Source organism: Passer domesticus, chromosome 11, assembly GCF_036417665.1.
Source record: "Passer domesticus isolate bPasDom1 chromosome 11, bPasDom1.hap1, whole genome shotgun sequence".
In the NCBI taxonomy this organism is placed as follows: Eukaryota; Metazoa; Chordata; class Aves; order Passeriformes; family Passeridae; genus Passer; species Passer domesticus.
The window spans coordinates 18,866,116-18,880,218 of record NC_087484.1 but is presented as its reverse complement, the minus strand read 5'-3'; the positions used below and the strand labels follow the sequence as shown (position 1 = coordinate 18,880,218).

The window sequence follows — 14,103 nt, the reverse complement described above, 5'->3', positions numbered from 1 at the left end:
TATTATCAACAGTCTTCTGAATTAGAGTAAACAGAAACAAACAAAAAAAACCAAAAAAAACCCAACCCAGCCTGTGCATTTAATTAAAAAGACAAAACAAAACACAGCTTTTTAATTAACTTTATTTGGTGTACTTACCTTGCGACACTCCAGTTGCAACCAGGGTGTTCCTGGGGTAAGTTTGGCCTGAGTTCCAGCTACTATGCTATGCAAAGGTTCTCTTTGGAAAAGCAGAAGGACAATACAAAGCTGAAAGTAGCTGAAAGTATATTTCCATGCCCGACAGGTCCCACTGAGCAGAGAGAGCAAAGAGTAGTGGAATCTGCCCCATGACACTTTGCTGGGTCAAAATGCAGTGTGCTTTGTCCTCTTTCCCCCAACCTAGCACAATGGCTGCGTTCCCTGTCCTGGGGCAAGAAACATTGTTCCGGAACGGCACCTGGAGCTATCGAATTCCAGCCCTGCTCTACCTGCCGCGGTTCAGCATGATTCTGGCCTTTGCTGAGGAGCGGGAGGACCTGGTGGATGAACATGCCAAGCTGATAGTCATGCGCAGAGGCGTGTACGACCCAGCCACGCAGCACGTTCAGGTACCAGTGCAGGGTGGAAATGGGACACTGCCCCCTGTTTGCCCACCTGCCCTCAGGAGTGGAATGTATTCGCCCTCTTGCTGTAGGGACAGGCAGCTTCTCCTCCCCAGGTACAGGAGACAAATCTGCCTATAAATTATGCATGTCTTGTTATAACTGCTGGGATTCAACCCTATTCAGCTTTTGGAGGGACTAAAATGGAGTAAATATTCTAGGGGTGGTTTTGACCCATCATTGCAGAGCTGGGGATGCAGATACAGAGGTGGGACAAAAGTCCTGTTGTAGCAGGAAAAATGTGATGGAGAGGCAGAAATGCCTCAAGGAAGAGGAAGAACTGCCACAACAATGGGGAGGAGTAAATTAGCGATCAGTGACTATTCTTTTTTTTTAATTCATCATTTTAGGAGTAATTTCTGGTTTAAAAAACAATTGAGAATAGTTAGTCTCTCCATGCAAAAAAAAAAGTGTCTGCTTTGCTGGTGCCAGTGAATTGGCTACCTTATTAACCTACCAGTTATTATTAACAGTTATGCTGCCGGGCGGCTGGGGGTGGTGGAAACTCTATTTATAATATTTTTTTTGCATATGCAAAGGCATAAATGTCTTGGGGAAAAAAAAAAGTAATTATATTTTTCTATTCCAAACCTTCGTTGGTTGTCTTAGATTATAGGCTCTTAAGAGCTGGAGTCTGCCTAGCAGAAGCAGCCTCTGAGCCCACCTGCAGTGTCATACCATTCAGGTAACATCTTGTGTGACTCCCTATAATTCAGTTAGTGGGGTTCAGTTGGTCATAAACTTAGTAATTTGTGTTCACATGCTAGAGTTTCTTAAAATGGAAATACGAAATTTTCAATAAACGTTAATATTAGTTGGATAGAAAAAGATAAGATATGAACAAAAAGGCTAATCAGCAAATCAGGGCAGAAAAGCTAATTAATATAATCTTACTGAAAACTACTGCTTTGCTTACCAAGCCAATAACACTATGTAGTCATAGTTTTCTAATTGCAATGCTAGTGTTAGAAACATGATTGCGTTATGTGCTATTCATTTGAAGAAAACAGGGCTTGCTGGGTAGTTATACCAGCTCTGCGACCTATTTTCTAAGTCAGACAGCTCAGGGTCCAAATCCCCACACCAGAGTCACCTAATCAGCCCTAGCAGGTTGCCTCATTGTAGGCTGGGTTGTCTGTTACATACATTCACATCACAGTGGAGGAACAGGAGCCTGAATGAACAGGGATTTATCATCATCCAGGATGCTTGAAAAGGGTTTGGGTTTCTCTGTGACTTCCTAAAAAACATTGACACACAATATCTGTGCTAGCACACTTTGACCACTGGGAATGTCTGTGTACCATATAATATATTCGTGAGGATTTCTAAAAATTCAGCCACTGTAGCTTTTTTAAGGGGGTCATCAGCCACCAGCTGCATTGAGATATGGAGCTATCAGTTCCTCAGGGAGTGGTAATTGAAAAGGACATAACCCACATGCTTGGCGAAGTGTACATGCTTCATGTCATCAAAATAATTTTCACTTGCCTTTGTGATGCTAGATTATTGTCTTCCCATTTCTTGCTCTATCCATTATCTTTCTTCTGTTCTTCCCATGCTCTTCTTTAGCTTTTATCCAGACATCCTTGCACTATAATGTGGGTCTGTTTGTAACAGTGTGTTCCATTCTTGTCTCCCTTCCCACGGGCTGTGGCAGTGGAAAAGAATGGAGACCCTTGTCAGTGCACAGCTGGAAGGCCACCGATCTATGAACCCCTGCCCAGTATATGATGAAGTCTTGGGGAAACTCATCTTGTTCTTCATAGCTGTCCCAGGAAAGATCTCTGAGCAGCATCAGCTGAAGACAAAGATCAACCTGGTACGTCTCTGCTATGTCACCAGCATGGACCAAGGGCGCACCTGGAGTGCTGCCCAGGATGTCACCGACAGGACCATTAGGAATGAATACAAGAACTGGGCCACGTTTGCAGTGGGGCCAGGTCATGGATTACAATTGCTCAATGAGGCTCGGAGCCTTGTGATCCCTGCCTATGCCTATCGTATCTTGGACCCCAAGCAACACCCCACCCCTCATGCCTTCTGCTTCATCAGCTCCGACCATGGGACAACATGGGAGAAGGGGAACTTTGTAGGGGAGGAGAGTGCAGTGGAGTGCCAGGTAGCAGAGGTGCATACCTGTGGCAGAAAGGTCCTTTATTGCAATGCAAGGAGCAACAGGGGAGCCAGGATCCAGGCTGTCAGCTACAACCACGGGCTGGACTTTGAGGGGGGCCAGCGGGTTGAAATGCTAATAGAACCTCCCTCAGGGTGCCATGGAAGTGTTACTGCCTTTCCACCTCCCCCGGATGCCAGATGTCAAGACAGTTGGTTACTCTACGTTCATCCTACAGACCCAAGGGGTCGAAAAGATTTAGGAATTTACCTCAACAAAAGCCCTTTAAATCCAGCACACTGGACAAAACCCAGCATACTTTTCAAGGGTCTGTGTGCTTATTCAGATCTGCAGTACATGGGCGTTGGGCCCGATGGCTCACCTTTGTTCTCCTGCCTCTTTGAATATGGGACCCACAGACAATGTGAAGAGATTATTTTTGTCATGTTCACTTTGAAGCAAGCCTTTCCCTCAGAATACTGAGTCTCAAGCCTTTCCATCACCATCCCTCCAAAAACCATCTTTGCTGATGCTTTTTACTGTCATTTCTCATCCCTCAGCAAAAGGGTTTTTTTTGTTCCTGCTGCACACATAGTTTGGTATTGGCTTGTTGTGTCTGTAGATTGTGAAGTCCATTAAACATACCACAACTTAACACATTTGGTTTTGTTTTCTATTGCATTTTTGCCTTTCTCTTTGGCTGCTTTTTTACACCTCACGTGCCCAAAACAAGTGTGACCTTTGTATAGGGCTTCTCATCTTGAGGTCTCTGACAGACTTCATGAGGGACACGTGTGCTGACAGCACAGGGACTGCAAAGGAGCAAATGGCAGCAGGGTTATGCTGAGTGGTATTTAGTAAGTTGTGGAGAAACTTCTAAAGAGGGCACTGGGCTTACTACCCTGTATCTGCTGTCATCTTCTTCAGGAAGCTGCTTTGGCTCTGGTAAGGAGCAGTGCTTCTTGCAGCCAGTGTAGGAATGCAGGCGCCTGTAATTTCCAGGGCTTTCTGTCTCCTTATTTCAGCAAGGCCATGTGATGCCTTGCTCTTGGGATATTCCATGCCAACTTCTTCAGTGTTTTTGGGGCTGCCTTGTTGAGTTCCTAGGCACCCCAGAGGCTTCTGCCTAACTTAACCTTCTCCTTACTTCCCATGCTGTTTTCTTGCTTACTCACCCTTTTGCTTACACTGCATTGAGAAGGTGCAGTTTCCCATGTGTAAGAAAATCACAGCCTTGTGTGCTCTTCCTGCTCCCTCTCCCTGGGCAGTGTTAGTAGGGCTCAATGAGGACACCAGGACCCTTCCATGTTGGGGGACAGAGCAAGTGGCAAAAATGGCATTTTGCCTATATGGAAGCTGCAGGATCAGGACAGGTCTGCAGAGGGAGCTCCCAATTTAGAGTCAGGAGGGGAAGTGCTTGCTGGTCTTTCTGACACAACTGCCGAGCTATGATCCGCATGGCAATTACTCTTATTGTTGACAACCCCATGTCTTGTTATTACAGAGTATTATTGGCATATGAGGCACTATGTCAAACAAATAACATTGCCCCACTTTCAGCAAAAAAAGCACCAGTGTCAGAGGAAGGAGAACTGACCAAGGCCAGGGTAACATAAAACATTCAAGCTGGGAGGCTTTCCAATGTAGACAGATTTTCAGCAGATTTCTGAATGAAACAGCTCTAGTTTTGGTGAGAGAGACACTATTCTACTACTAGACAGTGTGTTTTGAAAGGAGGCTTTATACAATGCCTAGACAAGGGACTGACCAGAAACAAATGGCTACCATGTGAGACACATCAGAGCAGATGGAGCTAGGAAAGTGTTGCCCATGCCTCTGGACAAAATTCTGCGTATGAACCAGCCTGTGCTTGTTTCCTGTGTGTTGTATCCTGCATCTATGCACATGTTTAATGACTGCAAGGAAAATGTTTGTTTGCTCTATTGCTGAAGAAAACCTCCTGCTTTTCAGAGGTCTGTCAGAACACATCCCCTTTGGTGAGCACTACCAAGTCCCATAGGATCCTTGGCAGTCTCTGCTCATGTCCATGAGTCTCTGCTTGCACAGTGCTCCTACCCTTGCCTTTTACTACTGACAGCTTTCATGGGTGTTGGAAAAAGAGGCCCTGACTTTCCTCACTACGGAGATTTGTTTCAGGGCACCTGGATGCTGCAGATACCAAGGGAGTGAAGGGATCTCATGACCTTCACAGATACACTGGTAACTTGTCAAGCTTTTCCCAAACAGCAGGTCAGTAACATGCTGGGCTGGAGTAGCAGAGTGGCTCAGGTAGCCAGTACTTTTTGGGTATTACTCATATGCTCTTTAGATGTAGGACAGAATCTAAATCACCTTTGTGGCCAACAGCCTATCACTGATGCATAATTAGGGAATGTTATATTTAGATTTCTGCAAAGCTAACTGCTGCTCTATAGACTTAACCTCCTCGTCAGGTACTATGGAATACTTTAGTTTTGTGACATGGAAATGCATACTTAAGTTTCTATCTGGCCAAGCCTGGCAGTTCCCATGCTGATGCAGTGCACAGGCTGAATATAAGTTTGGAGGAGGGGTTGTGTGACCACTGTACATCTTGAATGATGCCACAGACAGTATTTATTTACTGGTTCTGGAGAGGCTGCTGCGTGGACACCATCTGGCACAGTACTACCTGGACATCTATAGCAAAACTAGTTCAGATAAAGAGTCTACAATTGTGTCTTGAAGATAAGCTATTATTCCAAGCTAACAAGCCATTAGGGATCACAGAGCTGTTTATATTAGGGGATTGGGATTTACCTTTTGAGCTGCTGAAGCTGTACTGTTCTTTATTTTAGGACGAAGAAATACCCACAGAAACCAGCCTGCACATTCAATTGTCACAATCATAATTTGTACTTGGATCCCTTCCCCTTGTTTTTGTCTCCAAGTCAAGGACTAGTGTGTGCCTGGACATGGGATTTGAAGGAAATAGCAGCAGATTGCTAAAAATCTACATTGGTGGAGGGGTGGATAGGAGCTAAGTACACGGCTGATTAGTCTCAGATATCTAATGAGGGCTTTTACCTGTTACCTGGTGTTAGTTTGCAGAAGATCAGGAGAAGCTCTCCAAACAGTTTCATTCTATCAAAATTGATGTTGTGAGCAGCTCTGTCCACTCTGCATCCGGATACATGTCTGTTGCATGGAGAGCACTGTGAGGTCAAGCAGTGGTTGACATTCAGAGCTGTTCTGCTTCCTGCTGCAGCTGTGCTCCAGAGAAGCTATTGGAGGTACCAGAAATCCCAAGGATTTGGTGCAGCTGAGGTTAACAGTGCACTGTGGCCAGGCAGGGCTGTCAAAGCATCTGCATGGTGCCTTTGTCATATGCAGACTCTCATTTTGGTTGGGAGAATAGAGTTTGTAACCACTCTTTACCTTACAGCTACTGGCAGAGCCACTTCATGGCATTCTGTGTCTGACTCCATTTAGGCACCTGAATCCATAGGAGTTTGTCTGCTAAGGGCCTGTGTGGATGTGGGTGGAACTGAAGGCCAGGTTCAGCTGAGCTAATTTTCACGTGCAGACAGTGCTTGCTCAGCATGGACAGGAAGCCCTGCACAGTGCAGTTCTGCTCATCTAGCAGGGCCCTGTCCTGGCCACACAGCTTTGGGCTGCTGCTACCCACAGTTTCATCTTGCTGCAGAGGTTAAGGACACTGCAGACCAAGCCTCTGCATAGCTGAAAGCAGCAAGAAGGCTTACAGAGATGGATGCTGGGTTGTGCTGGTTCACTCTCCCTCTCCACACCCACCCATTCTAGCTTCCCCATGTGCACAAACACTGTTCTCTCCTGCCTTGCTGTCCATGCAGTGTACAGCACAGTACTTCATGCACGGTCCAGGTACTGCGGTTCCAGCACTTCTCCTGGTCTGGGAACCAAGGGTTGCATAGAGCTGACAGAGTTTGCACCTTTCCTCTGCCTCTGAACTTTGAGTCCCAGCTCAGCTGCTGCTTTCAGGTATAGCTGAAATATGGATGTGCAGAGAGCAGAGTGGTTGGAGGTACAGGATAGACAACCAAAATTGTCATGCAGGCAGTGCCCCTGTAGGAATGTTCTGGCATTGCTGCAAATATATCTTGGAGATGCAGCACTAAGCATGCCACACAGCATAGCTGAGGAACAGATGTACACACAAAGAAAAGGGAAGTGAAAGCTCCAGTTCTCCCCTCTCTGACGCAGGTTGCAGACATGGCTTTACTCTATCCCACCTTTGGGGATTTATAGTAGGAAAGATCTTTGAATCCATCTCACAGTAGCTGACAGGGAGCTTTGACAGGGATTTTTTTCAAAAATCCCTAGCACAAATCAGCCTTTCATCTGCTTCTATGCATGGAGACATGCAGTAGTTATTTTATTTTTTCAATTCTTTGAAGTTTCCTCCTCACACCTAGTTAGATAGGACTATCAAGGCAGGAATGGGGCAGTCAGTGCTATGTATCCTAATGCACAGTGTGTTTCTGATCACAGATTTATTTATTCCCCATAGAGACCTGTAGTGGGTAGGACAGAGAGAAAAAGATGAAAACTCAAAGGATTTGGCAGGAGGTCGTAAATTGGATGGCAGGCCACCAGAGCCTGGGGGACTGAATCTGTGAGGGAGCAGAAGAGATCACCAGCTGGGACTTTGGGACACAAAGCAGGAGGGAAAGGCAGGGAACGTGGGCTTGCTAGTCACTTCAGCGGCAGCATGAAGAGGGAGAGTGGGGGCTGCAGGGATATGTCACACTCGCTCTCTGAGCTGTTTGAGTTGAGGAAGTTGTCCGTGGCTGAGTTTCCTTTCCCTCTCTGTGCTATTGAAACAGGAAGCTGGTGAGCCGAAGCTGGCTGATCGTTGCACACAGACACACAGGCAGCTCTGGCAGCTCCTGTGCTGGCATTCAGGTTTCCTCCAGCTCCAGCGATGGATCAGTGCTGGTACCACGGCAACATCACTCGCTCTAGAGCTGAAGACCTGCTCTCCAAAGTAGGCAAGGACGGCAGCTTCCTTGTGCGGGCCAGTGAGTCAATTGCCTCAGCATATGCACTCTGCGTGCTGTAAGTACAGCGTTCACCGCGCCCTCAGCCCACACGCTGTCCCTGCTGGGCAGGGGTCACTCCTGCCTCCGCCCCAGCACAGAGGCAAACAGGTGCTGTACTCACTGGGAATGTGCAGCCCTCCTCAGAGCGCCGCTGGTTTCACCAGACTGGGCCATGGGGTGGGGAAGGGTTAGGAGCCAGGCTGAATAAACCCATAGTTTATGTACTGCTGTACTGCTCATGCTGCTCTTGCCCCTGATTCAAAAGGAGAGAATCGTCAAAGGCACTGCTGATGTGCTCTGACAGAAAATAACCTCTTGAACTTCTGGGGTGTCTTAACAACTTGGGTCAAATATTTATCTTTAGTGACCCCAGTCCCAAGCCTGAGACCTCCCAGGCACTTTTTTTTGCTGAGCTCCCTGCTTGTACTGTGCTGCATTCAGCAAAAGGCTTGAAATAGTTCCTGGAGCTGTGCATGGTATACCCACACAGCAGTGATTCCACCTGCATCATTAATGTGGCTCATGGGGTAAACGTTTCATGTGGGGAAGAGGAAGAGAAGTGCTGGCAGCCCTGATCCCCTCATTCTGGGTTAGGTCAGGAACCAGAGAGCAAGGCCTCCTGCCCTGGGTTTGTGAGAGGCAGGTTTTTTTCCTGGAGGCAGGAGAGCAGGGGTGAGAGGAGACTGAAATCATGGTCATAAAATCTGAGACATTTAACTTTGTCTTACAGAGAGATCAGAGAGTTGGTCCTTGCTTAGGAGAGATCAAGAGAGCCCTTGTGGGACCCGATCAGATCCTCTTTGCTGCCATTTTGCAGCAGATCGATGAAATGAATTTCATCTTTACCCCACATTACATTACAAGCAGGTTTCTCATTTTCTGTCTGAAAGTATATTTCTTGTAGTGGTGAAGGTGGTGCTGCTGTTTATAACTCTGGGCTAACTGCTTGTCTCTGAGGTCAGATTCTGGTGACAGCACCGTCGGCTGTGAGTGCCATGGGGCTGGGTAACTGCCCCGTGGGTGTAGGTGTTGGACTGCCAGGGAGTGGTGGCTGGGGAGTGGGCGTCTTCACAAGACACAGAAAGCCTGTTAAGATGCTTGAAACAACACAGGGAAGAGTTTTGTCTTTCTGGAGGGAGCAGAGAAAGAAAGGCAGCTGCAGATGAATATCCAGTACTAGCAGGAAGGAGGAGAGAAAATCCTGTAACAGGGGCTAAGGGCCCGAGTGGTCAGTCAGGGAACCATTTACTAGAACAGACTGCTGCTTCTATTGAGTGATTTAGTATTACCCCATTGATTCGACTTGTAACCAGTATGTACACAAAATATTTTCACCAAGCAATGCTGAGGATTATAGAAAGGGAAGGTGCTGCAAAAAGGCCTACTAACACGCATTTGCTTAAATTTTTCCATTGTAAATGTTTATGCAGCCGGCTTTGAAAGCCTTTTGTGACTTGAGAGACATGGGATCAGGAAACAGAAACAATATAATGACCATGATTTTCTGAACCGGGAGCCAAAGGTTATATTCTTAAATCCATTCTGAGGTAGCTAACATGAACGCCTTGATTAAAGAATTGGGGAGCACCCAGCCTTGCCAGCCAAGAGCAGCTGGATCAGAGGTGCGAAGAGCTGGCATTAATTACAGTCTGGGAAACATCACACAGACTGCTGTCAGATGATCTGACATAAGCTTTCAGCTTATGCTGGCTTGCAGTTGGTTTGTGGAGAGGTGGTGAATAAGTCTGTCCCTATGAATGTCATCTCCACAAAATGGGCACCTTTGCTGAAGCTGAAAACTTCCTCAGAGATGTATCAGTTTCAGTGTGCTATTAACTGGGAGCTGTTTGAAGTCTGAACTCTTCAGTTACTTCTGTTTAAAAAATAGAGAGGCTGGAGACAAAGAATGAGAGAGTGGGGAAATGAAAGGCTGACTGCAAATTGTTTCCACAAAAGAGCATTATGTTGAAAAAGAGCAGGTGTCAACTGTGTATACATAAGGAAAACGAAAAAACATGAAATTTGCTCTGAAAAAGAAATGTCATATTCTATACAGCTCTAATATTTACTGGGCAGATCAATCAAGATTCAGCAAAAGCATTTATTATTATAATATAATAGAATGAAATAATGATTTCATTGAAGAGCTGCTTTAGAAAAACAGGGTTTGTATAAATATAGACAAGTAGGGAAGGTGTATTTAGAGAGCCTTTAAAGAGTGCCTTGCCTCTTAAAGCAAGAAAGCATTTCTGAATCTTAAAGCAGCAGCATTTAGAGAGTGAAAGGCCGCGGAATGCTCCTCCCCCTGCACAGATGTCCCCTGCTTTGGTCACACTGCCCCATAAAAGGCAAGAAACAAAGCCCTTTTCCTTCTCCTTTCTCTGTGCCTAAATAATTTGATCTGTCAGTTTATTGACAAGAAATGGAGTCTTTTACTCACCAGGAGGGTAATGCCTGAATCCTGATATTCAAAAGAGCCTGCTTAGTGTTCCCTGCACCTAAACTGGTACCATTCCTCCAGGGGTTCTTCTGTTGCCAGTTCATCCATGAATGGCTGCAGGACTAACAACATGTCTAGAGGTGACACTCAAGAACCAGCTGCAGCTTTGGGACCCTCTAAGAGGACTCTGCCTGTGAGATTCCTTTCCAATGCCGTGCCTCTCTCACGGTGCACTTGGCACATGGCACCAGGCCTGGCACAGCAGCCCTGTTCAGTGCTCCAGATACTCCCAACATGCACATCATCACCTGTGCATGAAAACATACAGCAGGAGGGGAAGGAGAAAATGCCCGCCTTGTCACACTGTTACCTCCTCTGGTTGATTGAGAGGACAGGGAAATGACAAATACTTGGAGACTTGTTTAAGCTGAGGCTGATGTTTTATTTACCCTCCACATGGACAGCCTGAACAATGGCTGAACAATTCTGAACTCAACCCAGCTTTTAGGGAGGACCTAGAATGTGGTGGCCGCTGGGACCACATAACTTGACAGTCAGGATGCCGAGGAGAGGAAGCCTAAGGGTAAAAATGGAGTAAGAATCCCGGTCTTCTCCATCCACATGCACTAAATTAGGGGACTGGCAAGGAGGATTCCTCCTTTGATCCTAGGAGTGTTCCTTCCTTCTCTTGTCTCACCCAACCACCCTTCTTTCATTGTTCTTATACTGATCTTACTGGTCTTCAACGTAAACCTCTTTACAAGCATTATGAGAGCAGTCTTGAATGGTCTGTGTGATGGGGCAGTTTCTGTGAAGGCCACATGAGAGTCCTCTTGTGAGCAAGAACCATTGGGCTGCTTAATTTATCAGTTTCATAATCTCCACACCCACAAATTGTCTCTGCTGCTTGAATAATTCTGCTTAGCTCTATTTGAATACCTGCAGGAGTAAATAGTGTAAGAGAGCTGCATTGACACATAAAAACAAGCCCTGTACCCTTCCTTGGCTCATATCCTCACTTGGCACTGATTGCCCTGGTTTTGGTGGAATTAGCAGTGCTGTAGCTGTCCTACAGTTGAGGATCACGTCTGTGACTACCAGCTCTGTACCAGATGTGTGAATAAATAGGTGCCTGTGAAATGAGCTCTAGAAACAGCCTGAATTTTTCTGCGTCCTTTGCATCAATGCTATCAAAAGACACACATTCATGTGGATACATGTCCCAGTCCTCCAGACATCCTGGAAAAACTCAGCTATGATCTACAAGGAATTTATTTTAATTTCCCATGTCTCTTTGTGACTCCTTGTATAAGGCTGCCTGAAATCTGGCAGTCTCCTCTCTCCTGTGTGGGATGATTCTGAAAGGCGTATGATGAATAGACTCGCATCACAGCTCTAAGAGAGATTAGGATGTTTATTGATTTGCCTGATCTCCCCAGCTGGGGGGATGACCTCAGCCCACATTTTGTGACCATTCCAGAGGTAGTGCAGTGTTTCTGTTACAACCAAGGAAGATCTGAGTGTGGATTCTCTTCTTTCTTTTGAGAAGGAAGGGGTTGAACCTGCATCTTTTGGTGACTCAAAGCGATATTGTATCTTGTAAGTGCTTTGCAGATAACTTAAAAGATTTGATCAATCTTTTGTTGTGAGAAAGGTAAAAATATGTTTTCTAGTCAGTACTTCTTGGGTGAACTACACAAAGCTCAGCAGCTGCTGAGGGAGGTCAAGTTTACAGCACAGTTCAGGCTTCCCTTGGGCTCCTGTGCATTGATGTCACCCTCCACTGAACACAAGATTCCCCCATCCCCCCTTAAATAATAATCTAATTGAATTTAGCTGGGACAAAGTATTTGTTGTGGGTGCCCTACAGATGCACATGTACAGTGTGCATGCACACCAGGATGGTGAGATGGCTTTTCATTTAAACTGTTGACTAGGATTTGTGGATAAAAATGTGCCTGGCAATCAGCTGTTGCACTGTGATTTAGCTGAAATATATTATTTGCTTTTTCCAATACAAGTCAATGCACTAGCCCTTCAGTTTACTCATTTATTGCTGATTTTGGCTTTTGGATTTTGGATTTCTGCTTTTTCATTTCTTCCTGAGACGCCTGCTCTACTGACAGCTAGAGCCACTTGGTGTTTTCTCTCTTTCCGGCCAGAAGAGTGGAATAACTCCCTCTGAGCTAATGCTGATATCACTTTCTGCAGTGACATCTGCAAGCAGATGTTCCTGTTTCAGTGACCAGGAACACTTCAGGTTTGTGTTAGTCTGCAGGCTCCAGGAAAAGAAAGTAAGAAAGAGAAATGGTTTAAAACCCTTGTGCATGAAGCAATCTATATGTCTCAGGATTTTCCAATGTCTTTTCTCACAGGGAGGGATGCCATACTGAGATTCCCTTCTGGACTTGGTCTAACCATATTACCTGTGGTCTGTTCTAGGTACCGGAATTGTGTTTATACCTACCGAATTCTGCCTGATAAAGAAAATAAACTAATTGTCCAGGTAAGCCATCTCTGTATTTGGTCCCACAAAAATGTATTTGAGAACTGCTGGTTTTCAAAGTCATTCTAACACCAACAGAAAAAAAAAGATATCAGGAATTAAACTAATGTCAGGCCAGCACAATGCTGGTCTCCAGTCCACTACCGTGGAGATTTCAGTTTTCAGTCCAGTCCATAGCTGTGGCCATCAGCACACTCTTTAACACACATGCCTTCAATTCCTAGTGGCACAGCCGTGTTTTATGTAACTGAGAAGCTCAGCTTGTGGAATAAATTTTCCTCTGAAGCCAACGTCTTGTCAATATATCATGTATCTTTTCAATCCAAAATTGCAGCACAGTTGCCTACACCTAGAGAATGTAAATTGCATTCTGGTCTCAGGATCCAGAAAGTACCAAGACTGAGGGCAGGAATTTCCAATGTTCTGTTTATTCCTATTTTGATTTAGGAGCCTAAATGAGCCACTTCCCCTTCCGGTGCCACTTCCCCTTCCTGTGCCACCTCTCAGCCCCTTTTTAAAAATATAAATCATGAAACTTGGGTTGGGGAGGGAGGCATGGTCTCCTACAGCCCCAAGAATTGGGCATGGGTTTACTGGGCAACAGTGGGGGCTGTAGCTGCCCCATGCTCTTGGCACAGTCAGTGCTGCAGGGGCATTCCCTGCTAATGGGAATGGAAATGCCCAGGCTACCCAGTCTGCCTCGCTATTCAGAGTGGTTCTGCAATAATTCCTTCCCATTCTAGCTGACAGCTAGCTTCCCACACTATAAACCAGATTTCTACCAACTTCATGAGCAGCTTATACATTTCTCATGCACCATGTTAGTTGTATATTTCCTCATGTGCTTTTGGGGTTATCAGTGTTTCTTTGAAATCTCCACTAAGAGGCAGCATATCTGAAACTAGTCATGAGTTAGTGAGAACAGCTGTGTGCTGGCAGCTTGCTCTCAGCTGAGGGCTTTTGGTAAGAATGGTGGATTGTGTGTCCTGGGTGTACACATCCAGCTTGGCTCCTTCAAGATCTACTTTTGGGTATCTTGGGCTGCTCTCAGGAGCCCCACTGAGATGCAGCTCTGCACAGACACAGCTGTATAGGCTCCAAGGCTAACTCCAGGCTCTTGGTGCTGTGCTCCAGAGGACGGTGTGCCCAGGCCAGCCACTGTGGCCCTGTTGGCCTTGACAGCTGGATTCCCCAGAGCCATTGAGATTCCTCTGCCTCACTTGCACTTCTGTTTCTGAGGAGGAACTGGCAGCAGGAGTCTATACTGGACATGACCTGGGTCTATAGTGCTACTATGGCATGTCACCAGAGTTCATCCCTCTTCATGGAGCATTGGG

At 45.9% G+C, this 14,103-nt stretch overlaps 2 protein-coding genes across 9 annotated transcripts in view; both read left to right on the top strand.

Moving 5' to 3' along the window:
* Window positions 1-7,598, top strand: part of NEU2 (neuraminidase 2) — a 36,230-nt gene extending 28,632 nt beyond the window's left edge. The window contains exons 3-4 of one of the 2 annotated variants that reach the window (XM_064386162.1): window positions 386-590; window positions 2,305-7,598. In XM_064386162.1, the coding sequence (XP_064242232.1) occupies window positions 390-590; window positions 2,305-3,243 (1,140 nt within the window). In that variant the 5' untranslated portion in view covers window positions 386-389 and the 3' untranslated portion in view covers window positions 3,244-7,598. Of the gene's footprint in view, window positions 1-380; window positions 591-2,304 lie in introns of both variants that reach the window. The other variant, XM_064386163.1, reaches the window with a different exon arrangement.
* INPP5D (inositol polyphosphate-5-phosphatase D) overlaps window positions 1-14,103 on the top strand; it is a 90,878-nt gene that overhangs the window by 28,631 nt on the left and 48,144 nt on the right. The window contains exons 1-3 of one of the 7 annotated variants that reach the window (XM_064386119.1): window positions 454-590; window positions 7,605-7,836; window positions 12,703-12,766. In XM_064386119.1, the coding sequence (XP_064242189.1) occupies window positions 7,703-7,836; window positions 12,703-12,766 (198 nt within the window). In that variant the 5' untranslated portion in view covers window positions 454-590; window positions 7,605-7,702. Of the gene's footprint in view, window positions 1-453; window positions 591-2,345; window positions 2,467-7,604; window positions 7,837-7,917; window positions 12,521-12,702; window positions 12,767-14,103 lie in introns of those variants that run through there. The other 6 variants (XM_064386120.1, XM_064386123.1, XM_064386124.1 and 3 more) reach the window with 6 other exon arrangements.